This window comes from Mus musculus, chromosome 1 (assembly GCF_000001635.26).
Source record: "Mus musculus strain C57BL/6J chromosome 1, GRCm38.p6 C57BL/6J".
Taxonomy (NCBI): Eukaryota; Metazoa; Chordata; class Mammalia; order Rodentia; family Muridae; genus Mus; species Mus musculus.
The window spans coordinates 118,650,452-118,669,162 of NC_000067.6; the positions used below are offsets into that span (position 1 = coordinate 118,650,452).

Consider the following 18,711-nt stretch of genomic DNA (forward strand, 5'->3'; position numbering starts at 1 on the left):
GAATGACTCTGTACGGCCATATCCGGTCTGGGGTCCGGTCAGTAATCTCTGTGGTCCACATGCTGGCTGGGACCCTTCTACTGACTCTCAGGGCCCCAGGGTTTGCAGAGTGCTCTGCATGTGATTGCTGCTCAGCCACATGGTCCAAATGGTTCCATTTCTTTCTAGCTCTGCCTGTTCCGGTGTCCTCACTCAGGCTTGTTTCCACGGCAGCTCGTTCTCCCAGCTCTGAAGGCTGGGAGAGAAGAGTCACAGTGCTGGGCTGTTTCTTGGGCACCCATGGAAGGTGCTGCTGTCGGCCACTAACTTTCTGGTGTCTCCAGGCAGTCTTTGGCTTGTGTCCACATCTTTTCTTTACCTCTGACATCCTGTCTTTGTTGTCTGTCATCTCTGTGCGTCTCACTGTGCAAGTCGTTAGACTCAGGGCTGATTGTCTGAGACTGTCTATCTAGTTAAACATTCCCTGTTTACAGGACTGGATTCCCATTCAGCTCAGTGCAAAAGGAGGGTGGAGGCATTTCTCTAACTGGTTGCTTCTTTTGTTTAATATGTTCAATGCTCTGTGTGTGTGTGTGTGTGTGTGTGTGTGTGTGTGTGTGTGTGTGTGTGTTGGGGGGGTTGACGGTTAAATGACAGTTTTCGGGAGTCTCTTCTCTCCTTACACCATTTCACCAGCTCTTTGCTTTGTTTTTTGAGACAGAATCTCACCACATGACCTATGCTTGCCTTAAACTGCCAACTTTCCCTATACTGGGGTTCTAGGCTGCATCTCCATTCTCTGAGGCTCTGATAGCTGCGTGTGAAGCCATCCAGGAGTTGCTGTGGCTGCTTTGTTTTGGGATTAGGTTCACATTTATATACATGTGACTTTAGAGCCATATCTCCTCTTTGTTTCTGACGCCAGATTGGGAAAGTCTGTCCATACTAAGCATCTCATAGCAGCTGTTCATGTTAAAATAAAGCTCTGAGAAACAGATTGTTTATTTATTCTGGGGCAAGGTCTCACTGTGTAGCCCTGGTTGTCTTGCAACTTCTGCTGCTTCTTGGTCTGCAGCTTCTCCTTGTGTTTGGTGAGCCAGCGGTGCATGGCTCTAGTCTTCTTGGGTCGCAGGTCCAGGGGCTTGTGCTTCTTGCCCTTGTCGAATTTCCTGAGGTTTTCTTTTTGAGTCTGACTAATGGCAGTGAGAACTTGTGTACAACTCACATCTTGGGGAGCTTAGACACAGCATCAACGGTCACTTTGGCGACACGAAGCTGGGGCAATTCCACCTTCAGATCATTCAGTTGTTTCAACAGCTCCTCCTCCTCCTTGCTGCGCAGGTCCTGAGCCTTAACCTCGGCCATTTCTGTGTTGTTCATCGCTGAGGCCGTCTGGTTCTAGAGAAATACTTGAGTTTTAATTTTTAAGAATTATGTGTCTGTGTGTTCTGGTTGCCTGTATGTCTGTACATCACATGTGTGCCTCGTGCCTTCAGAGGCCAGGAAGAGCTAGGAATTGAACTGGGGTCCTATTGAAGATTACTCAGTTGCTCCTAACTGTTAAGCCATCTCTCTGGCCCTGAGAAATTAAATTTTTTTTCCATTTTTTATTAGGTATTTAGCTCATTTACATTTCGAGAAATTAATTTTTAAACCAATTTTTAAAAACCATTTTTACTCTGTGTAAAATGCTTACTGTGCAAGCATTTAGACCAGAATTCTGAACCCCAGAGCCCATGAATAAACTGGGTGTGGCTAGGAGGCATAAACCGGAGGGTCAGGGGTTCAAGGTCCACCTTAGCTACATGAGATACTGTCTCAGAATAAAATTACAGAAAGAAATGGAAAAGGTATTACCTTCTTCCCTCAGGTCAGTCGTATGAAATCCGGCTGCTGGAGAATCGGAAGCTAGGGGACTTCCAAGATCTGAACACGAAATATGTGAAGGTGAGTAAGCTCAGGGCTGGCTCCTCACATGCTAGAGGGGCCTGTGGGGTCTGAATGCCTGGGGCTGGGGGTGGTGGGAAGGAATCCCTGAGCTAGTCCCATCCCAGTTTCTGGAGTTCATTGTCCCAGTGAAGATTAGATGGGTAGGCAGTGGAGCAGGGTGGGGTGGCTTACATTGGTGAAGTATGCTCTGGGTTAGATAGATAGAAGCTGTGGCCTAATTTTGCCCTCAATTGAGCCTTTCTTACTTGCACATAACAGCATAGTAATCAGACATGTATGTGAAGCTGTTCGGAATACTGGAAACCATGGAAGCATCCACCTTCTTACCATTGTCCGTGTTCTTGGGATTCTGATGATAGACAGGAAGTCCTAGGAAAAGGGACCAGAGAGGGGCAGAAGGTTTTCCCTGGCTGGGGACAGGTATACATGCTCGTCTTGTGGCCCTGCAGTCCCTACACACAGCTGTCTCCAACATTTGCCTTCCACAGAGCATCATCCGTGTCGTTTTCCATGACCGCCGGCTGCAGTACACAGAGTACCAACAGTTGGAGGGTTGGCGGTGGAGTCGGCCTGGGGACCGCATCCTGGACATTGGTGAGTCTCCTCAGCCAGCACCAACCCTGGACGCTTGGGCCATATGGGACTTCTTTGTGAGTGCCACTTGGATTTATGTTCACAGGAAGCCCAGCATGGTGGCATATACATGCAAGCCCAGTACTGGAGATGCACAGGCAGAAAGACATTGAGGTTGAGGCCAGGATGGTCCAAAAATATGAATGCAAATGTAAATATAAATATATATGTGTGTGTGTATATATATATATGTATATATATATATATATAAAACTCACTAGGTAGACTAGATTATGTTGAATTCAAAACTCACAGAAATCCACCTGCCCCTGCCTCCTGAGTGCATTGTATGTCACCATGCCCTGTTCATTCAAGGGTTTTGGTAAGTGGCTAGAGGAAGGGTGGGCGTATCACAGAATTTGAGGGCTCAGGTACTGGCTACCCTCACTCTGCCCACAGCCCTTAGCTGTGCTTTGGGATTCAAAAGCTAGGGTGATGATAGGGTATATATACACCAGCACGTCATCAAGTCTTTTCAAATAGAAATCAAGGGAAACTTGTCATAAGAAAACAGAAAGACAGCAAGCATTCCATAGCAATTCCAGCCAGGCTGCCTGCTAGCGGAGTTGGGCAAAGCTTCATTTCCAGATCAGGTGCTGTTTCAAACCACAGTGAAGGAGTTTGGGTACATATTGGGTCCTTCCCCTCAATATTTAGGCGAGGCTAACCATTTTACTTTTGTGTATGTGTGTGTGTGCACAGATATTCCACTGTCTGTTGGTATCTTGGACCCCAGGGCCAGCCCAACCCAGCTGAATGCTGTGGAGTTTTTGTGGGACCCATCGAAGAGAGCATCTGCATTCATTCAGGTAAGCAAACATGATCGCTTTGGAGGGCGGCCTGCCAGCTAACTACGATGGTCTCCAGTTGGAGGGAAAGTAGCTGAGGGAGGACAGAAGACGGGAGGACTTGGGGTCCAGGTCAGGAACATTGAGGCAAGGACTTGGAATGGTGTGGAGTTTTATGTTTGGGTTTTTGCTTTCAGAATGCTGAGAGGTTAAGAAAGATTTGGTATTTCCAAGGCTAGGGAGATAGCTCAGTCAGCGAAATACCCACTACAAAGGCATGAGGACCTGAGTTCACGCCTCCATATAAGAAAGCCTGAAGCAGTGACCACTGTGTTTGGGAGGTGATGGGGGTAGATCCCGGGGTTTACTGACCAGTCAGTCTAGCTTAATCGGTGGTCCCAGGCCAGTGAGACACCTTACCTTGCTAAGAAAACAAGGTAGACCATATCTGAGGGATAACACTCGAGATTTATCTCTAACATCTATATGGATGTGTATACACACACACACACACACACACCACTTCATTTTTAAAAAGTCAGTATTTTGGAGGTAAAGGCTCCTGGCACTAATCTTGATGATCTTGAGTTTAATTGCCTGAATCTAAATGGTGAAAGATGAACTAACTCCTCAAGGCCTCTCTAACCCTCCACTTGGGCCGCTGGTATCCTGGCATGCACTTAGCTGCACACACACACACACACACACACAGAGTAAATAAAAAACAACAAGGTGGTTTTGTTTTTGTTATTGTTTTTTTTTGGAGGCAGGGTCTCTATGTAGCCCTGGGCTATCCTGGAACACTGCGTTTCAGTGGTTCTCAGCCTGTAGGCCAAGATATCCTGCATATCAGATATTTACATTATGATTCATAATAGTAGCAAAATTACAGTTATGAAATAGCAAGGAAAATAATTTTATGGCTGGGGGTCACCACAACATGAAGAACTAAAGGGTCACGGTGTTAGGAAGGTTGAGAACCATTGTTCTATGTAGGCCAGGCTGGCCTCATCCTTACAGAGATTCTCCTTTCTCTGCCTCCCAGGTGCGAGAGAAAAGGTGTGTGACACCATGCCTAGCAATAACAAAGTTTTTAAAGCCAGTATTTGCTGGATAATTGGAAAGGAACATTCTCCCACTCTATCTAGTTGCTGTTGCTGAGTTCATTCTATTTGCACATGTGTGGCTCCTACCTTGAATTATATACCATCTGGGGTTCAGATGGCTAAGGGCATGGCCAAGGCCTGGTATGGTTCTTCACTAGCCTGGCCTTTTCATTCACTGGCTGTATGTTGTTGTTTTATAAAATTTCTTCCCCATTTTTGTTTGTTTTTGAGACAGGTAGGGTCTTTCTATGGAGCTTCAAGCTGACCTTAAACACATCTGCCTCAATTTCCTGAGTGCTAGGATTATAACATTAGCCCATTAACAGTTAAGACATATGCCCAGTCCAAGAGAATGGCTCGAAAAACTAGAGACAGTAAAATGCTTGCCGTGTATACATGAGGCTTTGAGCTCGATCCTCAGCTTGTAAAAGCTGGTTGGTCACATCTGCATACACCTGACCCCAGTGCTAAAGGGGTGGAGACAACAGGATCCCTGGGGCTTATCTACCAGCAAGGCCAGCCAAACCTATGAGTTCAGTGAGAAACCCGGACTTAAAAAGTTAAGTGGGCTTTTATCAGTCATGGTGGGCTTTTATCCCATGCCTTTAATCTCACCATTCAAGAGGCAGGTGGATCTCTGAGTTTAAGATCAGCCTAGTCTGCAGGGTAAGTCTCAGGACCCCAGGGCTATCTATCACAACAACAATAATAAAAACAACAAATCAAAAAAACTAACAAAACCAATAACTACAAAGCAACAGCATTAACAAAAGTTGAGGTGGTGTGTGTGTGTGTGGGGCCAACTGAAAAAGACACAAATGTCAAAATCTGTCTTCTAGGTATACATGTTCATGTATGCACACACACACACACACACACACACACACACACACACACGGAACACACTGATACAATCTTTAAAAGCAAATAATATTCTTGTTGCAACATTTTGTATTGCAGTAATACTGAATTTTATCATTCAATATCAGAACAATACATAGGTATCTGGTACCTCCTATATAGTATGCACTTAAAAATATGGAGATGACTTTGGCATTCTGACCATGACTCCAGGTGTTGTTCAGTGACCATGATGTCAGAGAACAACAGGGCTGTGCTAATTTGCCCCACAAGTCTGGGATTTAGGGTGGGGAGGGGTGATGGTGTGATGAAGGGGAAGGTTTCTGGATGGGGTGGTGATGTCTACTGTGTCTAGTGGCCTGGATCAATGGTGAGGATTTAGCTGATCAGACAGAGCCCCAGAGTAAAGGGACAGAGGTGGGATGATATGTATGTCCTCTGTATGTTCTGTGACTAAAGGACAAGAAGGCCTTGGCCTGATGGGGTAAGTGGAGAGTTAGGGGAAGCAGGCTTGGTTACCTCCTTGGGGAGAGGGAGACATTAGGGGCATCCAGAGTCCCCTCATCTACCCAATTTCAGGCCCCACATTCCCCTGGCAGGTGCACTGTATCAGCACGGAATTCACCCCCAGGAAGCATGGGGGTGAGAAGGGAGTGCCTTTTCGGGTGCAGATTGACACGTTTAAGCAGAATGAGAGTGGGGACTACTCGGAGCATCTACACTCTGCCAGCTGCCAGATCAAGGTGTTCAAGGTAGGATGCACTTAACACAGCCACCCTGGTCAAACCTGGTCAAAGGACCCTTGGCTTAGATCACAGACCCAGCTGGGTATGTGGCCTCCTGTTAGCTGGGGCCTCTCTCTTGATTCTGGCTTGTGTCCCTGCCCAGCCTTCTCTTGTTACTCAAAGGTGTTGGGAAGGGGAGTCTCCCATGTCAGTACAAGACTCTGCTTTTGTAAGAATGGAAGCCTGTTGGTAGTCTTGCTCAATGCCATTTTTCTTAGCATTGGTTGGCTGTGTGTGTGTGTGTGTGTGTGTGTGTGTGTGTGTGTGTGTGTGTGTGTGTGCTGAGGAATCTTGCCAGGTTTTTCTCACTGAACCTGGAACTTTCCATTCAGTAAGACTGACTGAGCATTGAGCTCCAGGGATCCTCCTGTCTCTGCCTCCTCAGGACCAGTATGGAAGACATGTGTTGTCACACCTGGCTCTTTAAGTGGGGGTTGTTTCCAAACTCAGGTCTCTTTCTTGCATGGCAGGCAGGCACTCTTCAGGAGCTCTGCTATTGAGAAATGTCCCCCACCCCAGTCTAGCTTTCTCTTGAGAAGCACTGTCATGTGGCTCAGTGATAGGGGATTGGCTCTAATATTCAAGGATATCCTGAGTTCTGTCACATGTCATCTTCAAGAAAGGAACATCTTCAGAAGTCTATCCCAGCCTCCTCTTGCCCTGAGTCATCCTGCAGTCTCTCATTGCTGGTTCCTAACTCCTCATCTGGATTGATTATTTCCTGAAGGTGGGAGCCAGCTTCTTACTCACCATCCCTAATGCCCTTAGGGAAAAGGAAGGTGGAGCAGGCCTGTGCCATTCTTACAGCATGAGGCTAGCCCATGACCAGCAGGTTTAACCTGTTTCTGTCCACTTGTAGAGCCCTCTCCTATCAGGGGTCACTTTGTGTGACCAGACTTAATACACTTCTTCACACCTAGATGAATTTGGAACCTGTTGGAAACATCAGTTTCAGACAGGGCTGTGTTAGAGAGACAGCAAGAGTCGTGTTGATCTTCCTGAGCAGTGATTGACAGGAACTAAATATTCACAGGTATAACCACAGACCTAGAGGCTAAGCGGTTGAGGCTCCCCCCAACTGGCTTGATGTCCCTGAAAGCAAGCCTGCCTTCACTCTTTGTGGCCTGCCACTTTGAGTCTATGGCAGGCATGTTACCTACAAACTATTTTTTCCCTCTCTGTATGTATGGGGTTTTATATTTGTGTGTTTGAGGGTGAGTACACATGTGTAGCATGTGGAGGTCAGAGGTCAATCTTAGGTTCTTATTTTTTGCCTTATTTTTGAGATAGGTCCTCTCACTGCACCTAGAACTAGCCCATTAGGCTAAAGGATCTACTGGTTGGCTGCCTCATCTCTGGAATTCCCAGTGTTTGTCACCAGGCCCTGGCCTTTTTACATGGTTTCAGGGGCATCAAATTTGGGTTCTTGATGGATTTCTGAAAGACAAAGCCATCCTGTTCTAGCCAGTTCTTTGAAGGGTTTGAGGTGGAGGGCTTTACCCACATGCATGCTAGCCCATGAGCTGGCTGTACTTACCTCACCTATGGCTTCTGAGGCAAGGAAGAGAGGCTTCCAGTGCAGGGGGCTAGGTGTGGCTGTCTGCCCTGATCCCCTGACAAGTCCTTGGTGCTCACATAGAATTCCATACCTGCTATTAGTGTTCCTGTGTGGCTTACTACAAGCTTATCTTTACCTAGGGCTGGGTCACCCCAAGGGTTTCCCTAAAAGCCCTTGATCTGGGAACCAAAAGGCATCCCTTGAGGAAGACGCACAGTGGGATGCAAGTCCTGTGCGGCCGGCCGGCCACTAGACCTGAACTAAGTGTTCCTATCTACACATCAAGGGCTCTGGCGCTTCTACCTGTGCTTGCCAAGCAGGATAGGATAGGATAGGAGCCATGAGAGGCACAATGAAGGTGACACAGGAGTGAGTGAGGGAGGGACTGTACCCTCAGGTCTCTCCTCCCAACAAACCCTGAGCCTCTAGTTTGTGAAGAAGAGAGATGATGGTGGCTCTGAGGCTGGCACTCGCTGGCACTATCTGTGACTAGAAATAGATTCTGCAGCCTGTTGCATCATCATTTAGCCACAGCAGAGACGGATGCCTTTGGGGCTGCGATGTTGAGGGCTGGGTGTGCTGGGCCTGAGCAGAGTTGAACAAGGCACAGTGTGGGTCAGAATCCACTCTCCTACCTTTCTGTGGTCTCCATCAGTCGCCCCAGCACTGATATATCCTGTCTTGGTTCTCCATGGCTCCTTCCAGAAGCAAGTGGCCATTGGTGGCAATCTTCCTAAGTACTTCCTGCTGAGCTCAAAGATCACAGGGGTGGAAAGAAAACATGCCGCTAGTCCTGCCTGTTCTTCAGGCACCGGGTTGAAGTGCAGGCCTTGGCCTTCTTTCCCAGCCAATGGCCTATTTCTGGCCTAAATGGACCCTGTGTTCTGTGCTTGCAGCCCAAGGGAGCTGATCGGAAACAGAAGACTGACCGGGAAAAGATGGAAAAAAGAACGGCTCAAGAGAAGGAGAAATACCAGCCATCCTATGAAACCACCATCCTTACCGAGGTGAGTGAGCCAGGGCTGAAGCTGAGAGTGGGCAGCTGTGGGCAAGGTGCACAGAGTAGTGGAAGATCAGCTATCAGGGAAGGTAGGTGGGAGCATTGTTGAGAGAGAGAGAGAGAGCCCAGAACTCCCTGCGGCCTTTGAATGTTGGTGCTTTTGAAAATGTGAATGAACAGGTGATACATTCAGTCATATGGTTCAAAATGTAAAACAGTGCAACCACTGACCCATCCATGCCTTGGCTCTTCTCCACTCTCAGCGTCTCTCTCTAGGCATGCCTGTGTCTGCATATCAACAATGCACGCTCGCTCTTCTGCGCTGGCTGTGTCTTTTGCATCTAGTGGCTCATTTTGGGCATGGCTCCTGTCTTCTCACATCAACAACTTTCTAGTTCCTTGTTCAGCTGTGCAGTGTTCTGATGGAGGCCTCTTGTAGACTGAACACAGCAGGACTATGCACAGGGCTTCACTCTGCATAAGGTCACTGGCCAGTACTGTAAGCTCTGGCTTTTGTTTTGTGTTTGTTTTGTTGAGATAGGGACCTCTATGTATCCCTGGCTGTCCTGGAATTTTTCCTGTAGACCAGACCAGGCTGGCCTCCAACTCACAGAGATCTACCTGTCTCTGCTTCTTGAGTGCTGTGATTAAAAGCATGGATTTTTAATAAGAGATAGCTTGGCGGGTAAAAGTGCTTGCTGCCTAAGCCTGGCAACTGAGTTTGATCCCCAGCTCCAAAGTGGAAGGAAAGAACTACTTCTGAGTGTTATCCTCTGACCTCCATACACAAGCCATTTCACATGCACATCAGAACACGTATGTGAACACACACACACAAACACACATACACACACCATATATACTCATATAATAAAAAATAAACTCGTAAACATATAATCAAATAATACAAGTACATTTAAGATTCTGTGTCAGATCTGGAACCCAGGAACCCACTGAGCTTGACCCTATTCCCAGCGCTGACTAGGTCTTGTTTGGACAGATACAGAAATACCCTTCCTGTTAAGCCTGACACAAAAGAGGCAGGTTCAGGAAACTCCTCAAATGCTATTAGCAGCTCTCCTGCTTCCTGTCACTGGCCATCTGGGCGTCTTTCCTTTTGTTGGCCTGTTCTCTCCCTCCCTCCCTTCTGACCTACCTTCCTTTCTTTTTCTTCTCCCTTCCTCCCTCCCTCCCTCCCTCCTTCCCTCCCTCCCTCCCTCCCTCCCTACATGGGGTTTCTCTGTGCAGCCCTGGCTGTCCTCAAATTCACAGAGATCTGCTGCCTCTACCTTCCAAGTGCTCGGATTAAAAGGCTTGTACCACAACTGCCCAGCCCTGGGTTTTTGTTGTTTGTTGTTGTTTTTGGTAGCTATTCCTCATTGTGTTAGTGATTTTGACTAATTGGATTTACTCTAACATATATATATATATATATATATATATATATATATATATATATATATATGAGAAAGAGAGAGAGAGAGATATGCAGATATATGGATATATAGATATATAGATAGGAATGAATGACCCAGGGTGGTCATGCAAGGTTGGGCTGTGTTAATGGTGAGACTTGGGTACAGAAATCCAACAGGGGTAGCCAGGTCTCAGCTGTGGGTATGCCTGTATACACATGCGCTAAGCCACTCATGGAGGAACATTTGCATAAGACAGGGTATAAGAAGCTAATGTGGCACTTTATGTTTTCTAAGGGTGACCGTGTGCAGGGAGCCCAGTACAGGAAGACTTCTGCTTGCTCTCTGCCACAGAGAAACACAAGGACTGCTTTTCATGTAGTTTCATCCCATGCCTGGCCCATGTCTGACTGATGACACTGCCAGGAAAACCCCCATCTAGTGCTGGGTTTCTGATCCTGGCTGAGCCCCAACTTCTCTGTTCCAACCCTGACTCCTCTGAAAGAAGAGAGGGTGCTGTGGTTGTGCAGGCCCTCAGCACGGTCTCTCTATCAGCATGGCTGATATGAAGAATCCAGACTATGACCTTGGGAGATGCCAGTGCACCCCTTCTATCGGCTCATCAGATTTCCTTCCTTGGTAGGATTTAGCATCAACAAATTCCAGCCCACACTCACAATGGTTAAATATTTACCAGCCTGGCATTTGGTGGGGGGTAGTCAGTCTTTAGGAATGCCTCAGACCAGCCCTCTCCAAGCAGAGTCACTGCCTTAGAGGGAGGGAAGAAAGGCAGGCATGGGGGCTCCCTTTCCCTGGAAGTCATGGTCTCTCTCCAACACCCCTAACTGGGCCTCTTCATTTCTGCTTGTGCATTGGAATGTCCAGCAGAGGAAGGCTCACGTCATGTGTGTTTCTGTCTTTTGGAGCCCAGATAGATGGGTACTAAAATGGAGTAACTGATAAAGTTGTCTGGGAGGATCTAGTCTTGGAGAGTTCCAGGAGCCCTCCTGCCTGCTCTGGCCCTCCCTGCCTGCAGTTTTCTCACCCAATGGCATGGGTTTTAGCCCTGCATTTTCCTATTTTCTCTTTCTTTAGAAGTCACCTCTCCTCTGTGTGATGCATACGTAAGCATGATTGACAGTCAGGTTGTGGGCTTTCGTATCACATGATGCTTCTTTCCCCTTTGGTTTGACTGGCATTGGTACATTTCATGGTTTGCCTAATCCAGGATGACTTTCTGAGTTCGAGGTCTTTTCTGTCACAGTATGTCTGATTGGCCACGGCTCCTCATGAGCACTTAGTCGCTGTGGACTCTATGCTGACACAACAGGGTCTTAGGCATCAGAGCTCATGAATGCTTGCTTCCGCAGAAGGGCCCGAGGACCGTGGGTTGTCTCTTCAGGTTATTATATCACCGTTGTGTTACATGCCTGTGTTGTGTCTCTTCCCATAGTGTTCTCCATGGCCTGACGTCCCCTACCAGGCGAACAACACCCCATCCCCAAGCTACAATGGCTCTCCCAACAGCTTTGGCCTCCGTGAAGGGTACGTCTAACCTTCCCCTCCTTGGGGCTCCTGGCATGCAGTGGACTAGTCCTTTTCTGGTCTTCCTTCATGCCATGGCCTGGCATCTGCTTGGGTTTTAGTGTGGCTAACTGATATAGCAGTCACAGCCATGTTTATTTCTCTCTAGCTCCCCATGCTGAGGGTGGAATCCAGGGCCTGGTGCATGCTAGGCAAGAACTCTACCACTGAGCTACACCCTCAACTCTTATATTTAACTTTAGGGTTTGTTGGGTTTTGTTTTGTTTTTATTTTGTTTTGAGAGAGGGTTTCTCTGTAATCTTGACTGTCCTTGAACTCTGTAGACCAGGCTAGCCTCAAAATCAGAGATCTGCCTGCTTTTGCCTTCCTGAGTTCTGGGATTAAAGGCAAATGCCACCACGGCCCAGATATCTTTGAGTTTTTTAAGGCAGGGATGTATATAGCCCAGACTGGCCTTGAACTTGGTTAGCTCGGGCTGGCCTTGAACTTGCAATCCTACTTTTTCAACCTCTTGAGTGCTGGGGTTATAGGTGTATGCTATCACACCTGACATCTGTGTGTGTGTGTGTGTGTGTGTGTGTGTGTGCATGCGTGCATGCTCTTTTCTATATACTTCCATAAGTAGCAACAGGTTTGTAATTTACCTTGAAGACCAGTGTTCAGCTGAGGTGGGTGCTGTGCTGGATAGCTGAAGCATCTGGAAGGCCCTCCTTGGTTTGCTGTCTACCTCTTGTGTACCCTTCCTGAAGGGACTGTCCAGGTAGGAGCCTCCACCCTGGGTTTCAGTGTTGTAGCACCAAAGCTGAATCTTGGCTGACTCTGCAGATAGGTCTTGTGGCCCCAAGGACACAGGGATAGGAAGGACATCATAGGCAGATCCTAACTGCCTATGATGACTATGACTGTGTGTGCAGACTGAGGCTTTTGATATCTCTGTGGTGGCTCTGCAGTAACATCCTGGTCCTGGTAGTGAGTAGAGGAGAACTCCAGCCAGCCAGTGCAGGACCTCTGTTTTGAGCCTCTGCTCTGCAGTCAGTCTATAATAAGAAATCAGAGTTGGGTGATAGTAGAGGAAATGCTGAGTTTGACCTTCAGCACCTGGTGTGGTGGTGCCTGTAATTCCAGCATTCTGAAGGTAGAGGAAGAGGATCTGCAGTTCAAGGTTATATAGCAAGTTCAAGGTCAGCTCAAGTCAAAGATTTTACCATTGTGAAATGTCTTCTCATGAGTATAGAATAACAAAAGGGCCGTTTAGATCAGGCAGACCTGCACTTTAATGTCTATCTTTAGGGAAACAACTTCCTTAACTTCTCTAAGCCCTGCTTTGCTGGATGCAGAAGGGGCTTGGGGGTTCAACAAAGGGCATGAGGAAGGATGTGCCTGTGCTGCAGTGGAAGGCTGCTGCTACAATGGACAGCTGGGATGAGGGTCATCTCTGCAAGCGTCTAGTGTGTGCGTGTGTGTGCGTGTGTGTGTGTGTGTGTGTGTGTGTGTGTGTGTGTGTGTGTGTGTGTATGTATGTGTATGTGTATATGTGTATGTGTATAAGAATGTATGGGTGGGCATGCATATGCACCTGGAAGCCAGGAGTTGATATCAGGCATCTCTGTCACTCTCTGCCTTACTCTCTGAGACAGGGCCTCTCACTGGAGCTCACTGATTTGGTGAGACTTGCTGGCTAGTGCTCTCTAGTGAAGCTCACATCCTAGTACTGGGAGAGGCATGTCCTGCACCACCAGTTTTTTTTTTTTTTTTTTTATATGGGTGTTAGGTATCTAACATTCTCACAAGGCAAGCATCCCTGTCCATTCCTATCAGGAAAACCCAGGCCAACCTGTGGATTCACCGCAGCGGTCCTTACATGCCTATCTGGCTAGGACTAGGTTGATGCTTTTGGTTCAGCTGCAGTTTCCTAGGTGCTGAATTGCTGGAAGGAATGTGGCCTGTGCTCTGGTCAGCTTGTCCTTTTCTTAGGCTGGAACTTGGTGGGTATTTAGTAATTTTCTTTCACTGGACCAAAAATACTTCTCAAGAAATAACTTAAGGGAGGACTTATTTCAGCTCTCAATTAAAGGAGATAGTCTGTGAAGAAGTCATGGCGATGGAGCTTGAAGCAGCTGCTCACGTTGTATCTGTAGTTAGGAAGCAGAGAGTTGGATGCTGGTGCTCAGCTCACTGTCTCCTTTTTATTCAGTGTAGGACCCCAGCCTATGTATGGGACAGTGCTGCCCACAGTTAGGGTGGGTCTTCCCACCTTAATTAATTTGATGTAGAAACTCCCTCCCAGACATGCTCAGAGGTTTGTTTCCATGGTGACTCTAAGTCTAGTCAAAGTGGACCATCACAAGGGTGAGGCTCCACCGTGCAGCACAAGATCCAGACGAAACAGATAAGCCCTTCTTGGTTGTTGCTGAAGACGACATAGATAGAGGTGTTGATGTTGCTTGGTACAGTGTGGCACATCTAAACCTTCTGTGAAGTTGCACAATGACAGTTGAGTGCAGAAGACATTCATCATGAGAGACTGGGTCTAACTAATTGTGACTGATTCAGGAAGTCTTGCAGGACTTATATTTAAAGCAAGTCACACACCTGCTGGAATGAATGTAGGTACCACTTAGGTTCTAGAACCTTCCTTGTGTCCCTGGGATCCCTCATGCTCATCAACTGTCCCTTTTCCATTACAGTAACAGCTCACCTAATCACCCGGTGGAGCCCTTACCCCTGGGCAGTGATGTAAGTATGCATGGGTGTTGATTGATGGGCTGGTGGTCCCTCTGGCTCTGTGGCCATTTTGAACCCTCCCTTTCTCTCAATTAATTGCAGCACCTGCTCCCATCAGCCTCTATCCAGGATGCACAGCAGTGGCTGCATCGCAACCGCTTCTCACAATTCTGCTGGCTCTTTGCCAGCTTCTCAGGTGAGTGAGTATTGTAGATTCCTGGCTTGCTCGTGATCTCATGGGCCTATGGCTGTGTCCAGGGGAACCCTCAGTGAGGTGAGGTGGGTGTCACAGAATGACTAGGGGCAGTGATCTGGATTCTGGCAGGACCATAGAAGGATATTGGCCATACCAACCATTCTGGATTAAAGCTGTAGCTCAGTTAGTAGACTGCATGCTTAGCATTTAGGAGACCCCCTGTTCTATTCCCCAGCACATCACAAACTGGGTATAGTGCACTTAGGTAGAAGAGTGAGAAGTCCTAGGTTACCTTGGCTGTATAGTTTAAGACCACCCTGGGTTACATGAAACCATGTCTCAAAGAAAAGAAAAAGTGGGGATTGGATTTGGAGAGCCATTGTGTCTGCAGCTACTTCTGACAAGTAATTGGGGAGAGAGAGAGAGAGAGAGAGAGAGAGAGAGAGAGAGAGAGAGAGAGAGAAGAAGAAGAAGAAGAAGAAGAAGAAGAAGGAGGAAGAAGAAGAAGAAGAAGAAGAAGAAGAAGAAGAAGAAGAAGAAGAAGAAGAAGAAGAAGAAGAAAGAAGAGGAGGAGAAGAAGAAGAGGAGGAGAGGAGAAGAGGGGAGTCGAGCCCCTTGTAGAGGGGTTCTGGATGGAGCACTAGGATCTGGGGGACTTGATCTTTAAAGATTTCACACTGGTGGCCTCCCTCTGCCCCTTCAAATGGGGTGCTAGGTCTGTCCATGGCTGTCTCTTGAGAGACTGGTGTTTTGCCTCTTAGTTTGTTCTGGCTGATTCCCAGGGTGTGTTTGTATTGTCAACTTTCAGTGATCTGTATGCTTCTGCACAGACATACACATGTTGGTGGTGGCAGCATGCTGATAAAATCTTTGCAGATAGAACATTGCTGATGAAAATGACGGGGGGGGGTGGGCAGTCAGGCGGGAGTAGACTTATCTTCTCTAGCTCTTAGCTTCCAACATTGTGTGGCTGTGATCTGCTAGGATTGTTTATCTTCATGCCATTTCTCTCTGTGGAGGGTCTGGTGCCCATTGAGGGTGAGGCTGGCCCTTCTTTGTCCCCTAGCCCAGCTGTGGGATTGGCAGGTATTTGCTTGTAATGAGTGGTACATGTCTCTGCTTAGGTGCTGACCTCCTGAAGATGTCCAGAGATGATTTGGTCCAGGTCTGTGGCCCTGCAGATGGGATTCGGCTCTTCAATGCCATCAAAGGCAGGTAGGTGCAGTTTTCTTAGAGATGCCAACCAAAGACTGTGGCCAGTAGGCTGCCTGTGTATAGCAAGAAGTCACACCATAGCCTCTTTAACTGTAGCCTGCTTGTGGGACTAGGTGATGGAAGGAATCCTTCTTTCAACATGAAGGTAAATACTGGAGGATGTGCCAGGAGGGTGGGACGGTGAATGAGTGCCATGTGGAGTATCCGACTGCAGTAGCCCTTGCTTGAGCTATCTTAGCATTAGTTATTTTTCTCATCACCATGACAAAACGCCCAAGTCAGATTATGAAAGAAAGGTTTATTTGGGCTCATGGTTTGAAGGTACAATGTCACACACATCTTGACATCTCAAGGGATGGACCAGACTGGGACCCCCTAGGGAATGAAGAAAAGACAGATGCGTGTACAGGAGAGCTGGGTTCAGAGAGAATGGGCTCTCTGATGGAGAAACCTCAGCATGCCAGGGGCTTGGTGTGTTTATTAGAGTTGTACAGGGAAGTGAGGTTATTGCGTGCAGCTGAACAAGGCTTAGTGCATACAGGTAAATAAGAAAGAGGGTTTACAGTATACAGCTGAACAAGGAGGCAGATTTAGCTAATCTCTGTAGGAACAGTCTTTAGGCCATAAATATCTAGGGTGGGTGGAGCCATGGTGCACATTTTCAGAACCCACTATCATTAATCATGCACTCTGTCTTAGGGTTTCTATTCCTACACAAAACATCATGACCAAGAAGCAGTTGGGGATGAAAGGGTTTATTCAACTTACACTTCCACATTGCTATTCATCACCAAAGGAGGTCAGGACTGGAACTCAAACAGGTCAGGAAGCAGGAGCTGATGCAGAGGCCATGGAGGAATGCTACTTACTGTCTTGCTTCCCCTGTCTTGCTCAGCTTCCTTCCTTATAGAACCCAAGATTACCAGCCCATGGATGGCACCACCCACAAGGGGCCCTCCCACCCTTGATCACTAATTGAGAAAATGCCTTACAGCTGGATCTCATGGAGGCATTTCCTCAAGGGAGTCTCCTTTCTCTGTGATAACTCCAACCTGTGTCAAATTGAAACACAAAACTAGCCAGTACATACTCTGAGCCTCACTCCGGGGCAAGGCTTTGCCATTTCCCATGGGTTTGACACTAGGGCCCTTGTCATAGCCAGGTCATAGCCACCGAACACATGTCCCTCAGGGCTTCCTCCACTCTGCACAGTACCTCATTATGACAAGGAAGTCATGGCTATGGCAGGGGGAGGTGTCTGGTCTTGCTGTGTCTTTAAGTCAGGAAGCAGAAGGAATGCTGGGGATCTGGATTACTCCATATGCAGTCTGAAACCCTAGTTCATGAGCTAGCCCTGCCTGCATTTATGGTGGGCCTTTTCACTCAGTGACCCCATCTAGAAACTCCCTTCCTCACAGAAGTTTGTCTCCTAGGTGATTCTAGATCATCAATTAATATTAACCATCACAACCTCCCTCTCCTCCATTGGGCCCAGAGCCTGTGGATCTTGGCCTTTAGTCACTAGCCCAGACTCTGGACACCTGCAGAGTCCAGGCTGACAGCTCTGACTCCCCAGGGACTGGGCATGACCTTGAAAACCACAGTGCAGTTTCAGGGCTATGTTGTCTGATAGACTCTCCACCACCATGAAAATGAAATATTCTATGACAGTCAATCCAGAAATCCCTGGCCATGTGGGACCCTGTACTGAGGCACTAGAGGTAACATCACAGTCAGACCCAGTTTTGAAGTTTTGTACTTTCCAGTTTTTGTGATGCTGAGATTAGAACTCAGAGCCTTGTATCCCAAGCACATGCTTTGTCACTGAGCTGCTCCTGAGCCCTGAGGACACTGGACACAACACAGTCTGTTGTAGAGTGAGAGAACACAAAGCAGGATGAATCCCAGATTTGTGTCCTAGGAGCTGTACAATGAGAAAGAAGCCATTGCCCCTCTGAACCTCAGTTTTCCTATATGTAGAATGGGGGAGATGAGCCTTGTGTGGAGAACTCTCTCTGTCCAGTTCTTTCTCTGTCTCCTTTCTCTCCCTTGATGGGAATGGAACCCAGGGCTGCACATATGATACACACATTATGCACATGTTCTACCACCAACCTATATCTCACACCACCACACCATCACACCACCTCTTGAAATCCAGATCTTGAGATTCTGTTCTACAGAAAAGCCTCAGATTGGCAGGTTGGGAGAAGTCATCCACCCCAGCTCCTCTAGAGCGTCCTCTGTGAAGCTGTAAAGATCCGTCAGGACTGGACTCTGTCCCCGAAGCCAGTCCATGCAAAGCGTTCTGCATCCCTACCACTGCGTCTCCCTAAAGCCCTTTATACTGCAAGGTCCACTCTAGAGTAACAGTCCATCATATCCAGGAGTCATCCTCTCTGTGTCTCTGTCTCTCTCTGCAAGGAATGTGAGGCCAAAGATGACCATCTATGTCTGTCAGGAGCTGGAGCAAAACCAACTACCCTTGCCACAGAAGCAGGATGACAGTGGGGATAACAGCCTGTGTGGTGAGTGGAATAGAACCTCAACCTGACTCCTGAGCAGCAGCTCAATTTCTGTTCTCAGTGTTTCAGTTACTTTTCTCATCGCTGTGACAAAATACCTGTCACGTGCGACAGCAACTTAGGAAGGAAGGTTCCTTACTACTACTCCTCATAGTCTGGTGGTAGTTCATGGAGGGAGGACAGCCATGGCAGCAGGTAGTTCATGGAGGGAGGACAGCCATGGCAGCAGGAGTTCGAGGCAGCTGCTCACTGAACCCAACATGAGGAAGCAGAGAGCAATGAATACTGGTGCAATTGTCTGTAAATACCTTTCTGCCACCAGCAGAAAGGTGACTTGGCGCTTCCCCCTCCTACCGGCTGCATACCAGGCACCACAGATGAATCAGGGCTCCTCAGGGTCCTCCTCTTTCCCTAGCTGGGTGCCTGTTTGG

At 47.7% G+C, this 18,711-nt stretch overlaps 1 protein-coding gene across 2 annotated transcripts in view; it reads left to right on the plus strand.

The window, feature by feature from the left end:
- The window catches only part of Tfcp2l1 (transcription factor CP2-like 1), a 57,246-nt gene that overhangs the window by 22,529 nt on the left and 16,006 nt on the right, over positions 1-18,711 (plus strand). The window contains exons 3-12 of one of the 2 annotated variants that reach the window (NM_023755.2): positions 1,850-1,926; positions 2,418-2,523; positions 3,265-3,371; positions 5,917-6,069; positions 8,557-8,667; positions 11,529-11,620; positions 14,308-14,356; positions 14,447-14,540; positions 15,665-15,755; positions 18,180-18,283. In NM_023755.2, coding sequence (NP_076244.2) covers positions 1,850-1,926; positions 2,418-2,523; positions 3,265-3,371; positions 5,917-6,069; positions 8,557-8,667; positions 11,529-11,620; positions 14,308-14,356; positions 14,447-14,540; positions 15,665-15,755; positions 18,180-18,283 — 984 coding nt within the window. The remainder of the gene's footprint in view (positions 1-1,849; positions 1,927-2,417; positions 2,524-3,264; positions 3,372-5,916; positions 6,070-8,556; positions 8,668-11,528; positions 11,621-14,307; positions 14,357-14,446; positions 14,541-15,664; positions 15,756-18,179; positions 18,284-18,711) is intronic. The other variant, XM_006529961.2, reaches the window with a different exon arrangement.